Source organism: Lolium perenne, chromosome 2 (genome assembly GCF_019359855.2).
Source record: "Lolium perenne isolate Kyuss_39 chromosome 2, Kyuss_2.0, whole genome shotgun sequence".
NCBI lineage: Eukaryota > Viridiplantae > Streptophyta > Magnoliopsida > Poales > Poaceae > Lolium > Lolium perenne.
In genome coordinates this window covers 322394023-322404324 of record NC_067245.2, presented here as the reverse complement: position 1 = coordinate 322404324, position 10302 = coordinate 322394023, and the positions used below count along the sequence as shown (strand labels likewise).

The following is a 10302-nucleotide window of genomic DNA, read 5'->3' as shown; positions in this document are numbered from 1 at the left end:
CATCCAACCCGTACCAGCATAGTACCAGGACCCCTCCCAGCCTCTGTCCCTCCAGCGCACAACCCCAGCTAACCCTAGCCCTCCCTTCTCTCTTACTCTCCCGGAGAGCACCAAAATGATGATCGACCCCGACTTGACAACACCAGCTCCTGAGGCTTTGCCATTAGGTAGCCCTGACATCCCTTTCAACCTTGTGCTCGCTCCCGAGGTGAAGCACAACTCCACGCTGTCTCTCTCTTCTCGTCTTGACCGTGGTCACCCTGTCCATGGACGCCGATTTGCGTTCCCGACCACGCTCGCGTCTATAGTCGAATACAATGCCATAGGCCTGCATGACAAGCTGTCGCAGTCCTTTATAGTTCCCTACCTATCCATCTTGTCCACTTCTCCATAGCTTTATTCCAGTCGAACACCTGCGTCGCCACATTAACCCCGTCTCGCTCAGACGTTTCAGCCTACGCATGTCCCACCCTTTGACTGAAAAGCAACCACCACACCACGCCGTGCTAGACACCGCCGCTCAGTTGCCCAATCGTTTCTACGCACCATCCTCTCACGAGCTTGTGCACCGTGTCCACCGTGCCCCACTGCCTAGTCTATAAAACCCAAACCCGAGCCGCTCCCTCACTTTCTTTTGAGCCTCACTCCTTCTCCTTACCATCTCAACTTCTCTGAGAAAGTCCGAGGCAGCACCCTGCCTGTTTCCTTCCTCGCCGAGGAAGAGGTCGTGCCACATGTCGTGGCTCACGCCGCGGCCATCTCCTCCGCCCTTTCCCTCTTTCGTATCTTCTTGTGTGTATTCTTCTCCTTTGGTGGGCCTCACCATCACTCCCTTTTCTTCCCAGGAGGTGCCAAGGGAACCTCTCTCCGAGCTTCCGGCATCGGAGTTCCATCCGCTGATGCGTGCCGATGCCACGTTCGCCTCCACCGCGCCGACTCATCATCTCTGCATCCGCGATAAACCCTTTAAGGTGATGGAGGACATAGAAGGCCTCCTTCATGTTGTCAGTTGGGTGCTTGATGCAAGGGAAGTCGATCACGTGCTTGAACCCGAGCTTTTTAGTGTCCGGCCTGATAAATTCCCCCTTCTTGTCGAGGTGCCTCCATTTTTGGAGTAGCAAGGATAGCCTCATCGAGAACACCCCTTATTCTCTTGTAGTCTTTCTTCGTCGTCGTATTCGACGAGTCGAAATACTCGGCTAGTGACCACATCGGGCAAAGGATGACGAGTGTGCAGTATTTGTTCTTGCTCAACACATGCAATTGAAATGGAATGTTGGAAAGGATCGGCAATGGAAGAAATATATAAGAAATCATAAGTTACGATGGCCGTGAGCGGATATGTACTTACTCGGGAAAGACATGCAGAAGAATGGTGTTCTTCTCTTTGTTCATGAGCATGAAGCTCTAGAGGTACCGCATCGCCTTGGTCCGTGTCCTTGAGTCGTTCTCCAGCTGGCTATCGCGCATGTAGTAGGAATCCGCTACCGCGATGTGGGGAGGGGGGGTCTCTCTCTGTTGATCTTCATCTGAAGATTGATCGCGTATAGGCGGACCAAGTTATAGTCGAGCCGTTTCCAGTTAAATAGATTGAAGACGTCTTCGAACGCTATGAAGAAGATATCCGCGGGGTCTTCTTGGACGAAGTTCGGGTCTGCTAGCACCTTGACCGTGAACACCGGGTAATTTGGATCCTTGTCTTTAAGAAGGATGCCCTCTAGATATTGAATAATGTGCTGCAAAGGGAGCATTGGTCCACTTCCGAGGTATTCCATGTCCTTAGGCAGTATCGGTTTACCAGCTTCATGACACCAGGGCAAGCCATCCGGTGTCGGTGGTACCACGTCGTTGGCCCGGATCCTCTTAGGAAGAGGTTGGCTCGAAGATGCGCCCTTCTTATTTCCTCCCTCTCTTGGCTTCTTCACCTGACCTGCTGGGGGTGCTTCGGGTGCTGGTGGTGCTGATGGTGGTGCTTCGGGTGCTGGGGTTGCTTGGGGTGCTGGGGTTGATTTGGGTGGCTCCCCGACGATCGTCTTATGCAGCGTGTTAGGGCTAAAAAATTTGGAGAAAAATATGTTGTATTTTAAGCTATACAAAAAAAAAAATTATGACAAATATCTACCCCTAGCCACAATTTTTTTCCTGTAGCTCAAAATACAATGCAGTTTCTACTGAAACCTCACACGAGTATTCATGACATGTTTATGTATTCATGGAACAAATGTGACAATTTTTGGAACACAGATTTATAATTTTTAAATATTTTAGAAATTTGAAACATTGGTGCTCATGTGTACCAAATTTGCTTCACCCTGAGAAGATGTTTCCATATGCCGGGGCTCCACTCAGCTCCAGTTGGTAAAGAGGATCAAGCTAATCTCCAGGCAAAGAAACAAGCTTGGATGGGTACTGGGCCTCCAGAAAATTCTCCAGTCCATGATCATTTTAGGATTCAGATCGGCCCTCCAGAAAATTCTTCCAGTTTTGTTCATCTTGATCAGGGTACCACGAGAGAATATCTAGTGCTCCCACCCCTTCGTATGCTACCGTTGCTACCGTATAAAAAATGTATTTTATACGTGTCAAAAAATTATACGAAAAATTGTGACTGCTCATGAAGTATGTCCCTACAACATCTCAAAATTTCATGTCCAAATTCTACATGGACACTGAGAAAAAAGAAGAGAAAATCAGCATGAATAGTGTCATTCTCTGATTTTGTCTTTTTGTGACACTAGGTAGCACTATTTATGCAGATTTTCTCTTTTTTGTTTCTCAGTGTCTATGTCGAATTTGGAGATGAAATTTCGGGATGTTGTAGGGACATATTTCATGAGCACTCACAATTTTTCGTATAATTTTTTGACACGTATAAAATACATTTTTTATACGGTAGCAATGGTAACATACAAAGGGGTGGGAGCACTAGATATGTTCTCAGGGTACCACTACCTAGAGACCAACCTTCGCGAAGGGAAAGTAGACCCACCACATAATGACGCGTGGCAGCACGTCGTCCGCGCCGCGCGCAACCTCGCGCGTATATCCGCGCGTACTCGTCTCGCGATCTCGCGCCGCGCGCCCGCGCGTACTCGTCCAAGTTTGCGTCGTGCCTCGCCAACTCCCGCGCATGCATCTCATTTGCTAGCTAGCTCACGAGCAAATCCATGTGCCAAGCAGATACGCACGCTCCGACCAGCCCATAAGTGCTACGTATAGCTAGCTTCCATAGCTAGTCACGAGTACAGCTTAGTCATATACACAACACATACAACATAAGTATCTTATAACACACGAGTACAGTTATGTACAATACATGAGTACAGATGCGAACAATAGGCGAGTACAGTTGCACACACGGGACAAGTACAAGTACAGTCACGCACACGAGGAGGTGATCAAATACAAGACACGAGCGTGATAAATAAGCAAGACACAAGTCTGATCACGCACAACACACGAGTACTGATTGAACACACGAGCGAGTACAAGTACAACACACACACGAGCAGGTACAAACGCGCATACGAGCAGTGCTGATCATGAACACGAGCAAGTACATGTACGTAAATCTGACGCACACGAGCGATCTGATCAGCGCGTAAGTGCAGTCTGATCCCGCACACGGGAGAGTAGTAAAGGGAAAAATTGCACCGAATACACTAAAAACAGAAGTACTTATCAGTTGAAACACGAGTACAGTTAGGTACATACCACAGGTACAATCATAATATTATTGGAAGTAAGAAAAAAAAGTATCTCTAAACCTATCAACATGGGATCTAGTTTTGAAGATCTCGACGCGAGGATCTCAAAAGTGAAAACGGTTCGCAATTTGGACTTACGGTTCTCAAGATATTTCATTTTGAAAAAACGAATCTAGAAAAAAAAGGGAAAAACTGACACAACCCAGTCTTCTCTCTCCTCCCCCATCCCCACCTTGCTTCCGCTTGCGACACGTGGCGAGCAGGGAGACCACCTCCCAAGGATTTTCTGGCACCATAGCGCACCACTTGTCGCGTGCGGAGCGAGTTGTCTTCCCTTCGCGAAGGTCGGCCTTTTTCTAGAGTTCTCGAACATTTTAGGATTCAGATCGGCCCTCCAGAAAATTGTCCAGTCCATGATCATTTTATCTATGCAGGCCTTTGGGCTTCCATGGGTACTGGGCCTCTAGCTATAAGCGAAATTAAACAACTAACAGGCCCTGTTAGAAAGAAAATTCTGTGAGCCCAACCTGTGCCATATTGTGCATGGGATTGAAGTTTGTTTTTGTTTTTTTCTTGCCTTTTTATTCTACATTGCAGTGCATGGTAAGGTGTGTCCTCATCTTCATGAAACTACTAGTAATGCCCAATCTTGCACGTGACAATGGAGTAAACATGTTATCCCGTGAGCTGTGACAAACTAATCCACACATTTCATCCAAATATTACTCGAGTTGGACAAACAATACCATCAGAAGACAGTGTCACTTGCATGTGGTCCCATGCCTCCCATTTGTAAGGAAAACAACACACAAGCACAAGATGGTATTTTTCCAAATTGCATGTGTTTTCCTGATGGGTACCAAGCTAATCTGCCAGTTTGCTCTAGCATAAATCAATATACATTTTATAGTCACCAACAATAGCTTGTATGATACAGAGGGATTTCCCACAGGATGAACATGTACTGATCAGTGTAACAGCTCCTACCTTTCTGGTTCCCCAGCTCTATGGGACAAGTTGCACGGCACCATGCAATTGCAGGGCACCATGCACCAGCGTGTTCCACAGAACTGCAAACCCTAGAGATTCACAAGAGGTTTTCGAAGTCTTCACGCAAAGGGAAATCAACCCGATGCGTGGTGCGAGATGTGAAGGTTTAACTGAACATGAGGTTAAATTCCCTTTCATCTAGAGAATCTGCCACTCATCTTCTCCTGTTTCGCCAGAGCCATCGAGGTCCTCCACGTCGATGTTGTCAGCCATGGCTTCCCCTGAACAGCCTGATCCGTCATGTTGGTCGTACATTTGTTTTAAAGGTTGGACTGACTGCACGACGGTGAAGAGCGGCGCCCCGTTCGCCTTTTCCGCCAGCTCAGAAGCTCGAGAACAGAAATCGTCGAAGTCATCTGCATACCAGTAATTGAAAAAGTAATAAATAAGGCTGGACTGGACTTAACCTAACATGAGTCTGAGTGACAAAGGTTCACCTTTGTTGCGGCAGTAAAAGCCAATAGCCAGGGATGGATCTAGCAGGTCTAGAGCCATATCTCGGACGGTACTGTCAAAGTGCAGATGCAGGGATAGGGTTTAGCCATTTGAACATGGAAAGGAAAAGGAGCAATTGTAAACAGACTCTAATCACAATGGTGCACATACCTGCAGTGGTATGAGGAAGTGTCTGCCTCCAGGTTATCAGATGCTATGTTAACTGCCTGACATTTACAGAGCAACCCGGTATTAACAACATAGCTCAGAATATGCCACCAAGTTATCAGATGCTACTCATTGATAAAAATGGCATTCTAAGCAAACAAGGTAGGCCAGGAAGATATCCACCAGAAATAGATAGACCATTCAAGTCTGACAAAACTGGGATGCTTCAGGCTAAACTCAACAGAGCACGAACCAGATCGTAAAGATACAAAAATAAGAACTCAACATGTTTGCAACAGAGTGAAATGGCCCTTGAACGGCCTATCTTACTCTTTTGTTTTCTTTTTCCAGAGACATGTCGTACCGTTTTGTTAGAGATGAAGTCAAACTTTTCATGCACTGAAAACAATCATTGATTAGGGCTCCAGAATTTAGGGGCAAGTTGAATATAGACCAGCTATTAATGTCGCTTTGCAAATTTGAAATCTAACACAAGTGATTCCGAACTACATAGTGGATTAGCCAAGCGAATAAAAGCGATAAATGGCTTTACCAGCAGGGCATGCACAAAACAGGCTCAAAAACAATCAGTACACAAACTGAATAGTTGGTTGCTAGTAGTGGTGGCAGCATGCATAAAAGTCACTACTTCTAATTCTTTGGATGGGAGGAACGAGAGTATTTCCATATATAACTATATAAGATAAATTAGTTTGCTCAACTCACTCAAGGTACAAAACTACAAGTCTGCAACATTTATGGGATGGATATATGTATGTCCTAAAGAACTGAAAGTCGTATTTTACCAGCTGAGTTTCATGGGGATCTAGGTAGAGTGCCCTGTCATCCTGTACCCCAGCAATGTAAGTTGATGCTCCAGGTTTTCCACCTAAGATGCCCAAGCTTTGAGGAAATGTGAATGTCTCCTTTAGTAGCGGGATGTACCTGATAGTATGTCCCATTGCAGGAAAATGTTAAAACTTAGAATAACTTCGTACCAAGCCATCAATGAAAGATGTACTATTGAGGGGCACCTATATTGATAACCAAGTCTAATTGATAGGCGTCAAGGGTTGAAAGACTGATTTTCTCTCTCTAATTAAGATCAGGAAAACTAGCCACCAAACACAGTTATGTTGTACTTAAAAAATGACAGAAATTTCATTGAGTAATGGAACATACTATCAGATAAGGCACTTCACCGTTCTTATTTACTAGTTTTATTGCACAGAGGTTTAATGAAACTACCTAAGAACGACTCCATATCAGATAGCCAAACATAGATACAGGAACCCCCCAAATCGCAAAAAAAAAGTAGAATTTGCTGATTACCTTGGATTAATCTTGTCAAGGCCAAGAACCAGAGGAACCAACAAAAGAATAGGTGACCACGTTGATTGATCTTTGTTGAAATCGTAGCAAAGCTGAGCCGCAGCATCAATGCAAACAACTGGAGCTCCACCTCTTTCACCGTCTTCATCGCCCGAAACCACATAGAGCGCCATAGGGAAATTTCCATTCCTATCTGCAGCTTCAAGCCGCTCTCTACTTGTGCGGACAAGGGTTTGCCATGCCCGGCACATAGCATATGGGCCCACCCACGATCCAGCAGCCAGACCGTAACTTTTACCGGCTTCAAGCAAATTGTGAATGGAGAAAGCACAAGCTTCAGAGTCACCAAACAGGTGCAGGATCCTTATATATTCTGGGTTGCATGGCTGCACATGAACACCGACCGTTATAAGAAACCCTACAATCTTGAGAATTAAAAGACCTCCATCACCTACTTTTTTTTTCTTCGCATAAGGAACAATGTGTAGAAGGTCAGAGTAGGAAAGTTGTGAATCTTACATTCTGTGAAGGCTTTCTTCGCATATGTAACAAGTCTAGAAGGTTAGAGTAGGAAAGTGATTATATCTTACATTCTGTGAAGGCTTTCTCCAGGACCTCCCAAGATGGTGAAAAATCAGTGCCTGCCAAAAACAAATCGTCCAAAGCCTGATTTAGTAACAGCAGCAGTGGTCAATTAAGGCAGGGCTTCATCAGATAGCTAAAGTTAAGAGTGAACCTGCGCAACCAGCATCTGGCTGCTTCTGACCATGCAGCCCCAGTTGACATCGGTCGTGAGCTTGGACTTGGGGTCGGATATGGCATCAAAACCTGTGACAGTAGATTACCATGTCAGCAGCTCGCTACCGACAGCATTACATTATCGGTTTTAGCGTACACGTTGTTCCGACAAACGATGAAACCGACCTTTCCGGTAGGTGACCCATATCCTCGACGAGAAGTCCTCCAGGAACGCGGCGTGCCCGCCGCTCTCGTGGTCGGGGTCACCCGACGGCTCCTCGGACGACGACGACGACAGCTTGTAGCATTTTCCGAGGAGCCAGACGTCGGCGTCGGTGAGGGCCCTGGCGCAGCCGAGGAGACGCCACATGGAGCCGTCGCCCACGATCCTCCTCAGAACCCTGGACCAAGCATGGGACACGGAGGCGTGGGCCGGCAGCCTGCTCCCGGCAGACGAGGAGGAGGAGGCCTGGTCTGGGTCGAAGACGGCGAGGACGCTGGAGAGGAGCGTGGCCTTGCACTGCTTCGGGCCGCTGTTCTGCCTCTGCTCCGGGGCGGAAGAGGAGGAGGAGGAGGCTACGGCGGCGTCTCCGCAGTGCGGTGAGGGTGAGGGCGACTGCGAATCGGACGGCGGTGCTGCACCCCTCTGAGGCAAGCTCGTCATCACCTAGCGCGGCGGCATGTGCGCGCACGTCGATCGGGCAGCACCCTCAATTCCCTAGCAATGCAACCAGGCCACAGAAATCAGAACTGCAGCATGTGGCGTACGGCATGGTCATCAGAGCTATGTAGTATGCGGAAACACCGCCTGCCCAAATACGAACACACGGCGAGAAAGCTGGGTGTAATACACTGCATCAACAACGTAGCTGAACCTACTGTAATTGGGGACGATGCCGGCGCAGTACAGGCAACAAACAGATTACGGGCAAGCCGAGGAGGACTAAGGTAGCATCGCAATTGACTAGTAGATCATCGTTCGTTCGCTGGAAACGGAATCGAAAGAGGGCCCGCCGGGTTCCGGCGACGACCCGGACTGGCTGGGTAGAGAAGGGGAGCGGAGGAGCGGGCTCGTGGGGGTGGGGGGGAGAGGGGCGTCGGCTGGCTTACCCGGCTGCGATCCGAGGCGCGCGGAGAGGGCCGCGCCGGGCGGGGAGCGGCAGAGGGAGGCGGCGGAGTGCGCGAGGTGGAGGTGGCGTGGCGGAGGCGGGCGGCGAGGGGAGGGGAGAAGTGGAAGGAAGGAAGGAAGGAAGATGGAGACGGCGGGCGAGCCTAGCCGGGGGTGGCTGGGTCGGGTCGGGTAGGTAGGGGACTGGTGGGGCTGGGCCCGCGCGTCAGTGGCGGGGGTTGGTTGCGGATCCGAGCAGAACCCAACGTGTTGGTTCTTCACTTCTCCGGTGCCGTGCGTGCCAACAGATGGCTTCCCGTAAGGTTTTTCTTAACTTAATCATATTTTGGACGACGGCAGAATCTGCACTGCAGGGGCACGTCAGGACTTGCGAACCGAGACGGCAGGTTACTTGCAGCACGTTCCGTCCCGTTTCTTCAACATGCATGGTAGAGAAGGCAGGTTGCAGCACGATACCGCAATCCGTCGTCTCCCTTCCAAGCTCCAAACACAAACCAGGACGAGATGAGTAACCATGATGAGATGACACGTGGTCTATCAAAGGCGTGTTTCCTATCCCTCACGGTGGAGGCATGTCGTGGGCCGAGACACCGCGCCTAGGCTCGCCATGTTCAGGCGACGCGGGGGGGCGGTGCAGCCGATACCCCGGCTGGTTGCCCCTAGCTGGGCATCAACGAGGAGGTACGTGGAGGCGATCTGGTTTAGGACCTAGGCTGGGCCATAGGGCTCAGGCATGACGCGGTGCAGGAGATCTGGTGGTGGCTTGACCACGGCGGTGACATTCTGCAACATCGCTCTGGGCTATCATCTCCTCTAGTAGGCCGGCTGGATAAAGGTGGAGGTCCTAGGGTCCCTTCTCGTGCCAAAATGAAGATCGACTGGAAGTATGTCCCTATTGATCTGATCTGGATCAAGTGTTTCTACCGTCTCCAACATGTTTAGAGAACTCATCGCGCTACCAAAAAGATCGATTCGTCACTTGCTATATTAATGCTCATAGGTCGGTGCAAGGGAAACCTTACCACAAAGCGAGGCATCAGCGTGCAATCAGCAATCAGTGTTTCTATCGTCTCTAACATGTTTGTTGTACACGGACGAGACACTTCTTAAACTTTTCTTGAATACAATAAGCGAACATCTTTGGCATCCTTCGCGCGTCCCCAATGAGTTTTGTCACCCTCGCATGCCATCCATTGGAATATGTGCTCATACACATCGGTTGTCCTTTGATGGGAAATGACGGGACCATGAAAACATTGTGCAACGGTCATCTTCCAGCAAGGGAGATTTGACTTCGCCTTGTGTTGAATTTGTCATGAACTTAACATGTGTTCGAGTGCCGGGCTGCTGTGGAGAAGCCTTGGCAAGAGCCGCCGCTGCTGCGCCTGAGACGCCGGCGAGACGGTCGCCCGCAGGCCAACGAGCTTCCTCACAGCGCAACGGAGCGCCGGCATCGCCGGTTTCGATTCTCCTCAGTTATCTGTCATCCTTCTTTAGTTCTCATTTCCTCATTCCTCATTCTGCTTCTATCTTTATTTTTGTTTAGTTCTTATTTTTTCTCTGTCCCTTTCTCGCTTATTTCCTCATTTTACTCATCTTCTTCAATCCATCAGTCTTATTTTATCATTCTTTGTTTCCCATAATTTATTATTCTTTCTCCAGTGTTTCCATTTTTCATTTGTTTTCTCTTCAGTTTTCAGTTATTATTTCACTTCACTTTTCTCACTTTATCATTTCTTTATT

The 10302-nt window shown here is 48.5% G+C and overlaps 1 protein-coding gene across 1 annotated transcript; it reads right to left on the bottom strand.

Annotated features, from left to right (window-relative positions):
* Positions 1-4397: 4397 nt before the first annotated feature.
* On the bottom strand, positions 4398-8702 carry LOC127337095 (cysteine protease ATG4A). The gene is made up of 9 exons (XM_051363973.2): positions 8541-8702; positions 7617-8148; positions 7429-7520; positions 7283-7333; positions 6693-7078; positions 6167-6305; positions 5364-5419; positions 5195-5265; positions 4398-5113 (listed from the first exon to the last, which is right to left on the bottom strand). Exons 2-9 carry the CDS (start codon positions 8092-8094, stop codon positions 4896-4898), a joined length of 1491 nt encoding a protein of 496 aa, XP_051219933.1. The 5' UTR covers positions 8095-8148; positions 8541-8702; the 3' UTR covers positions 4398-4895.
* Positions 8703-10302: the final 1600 nt, after the last annotated feature.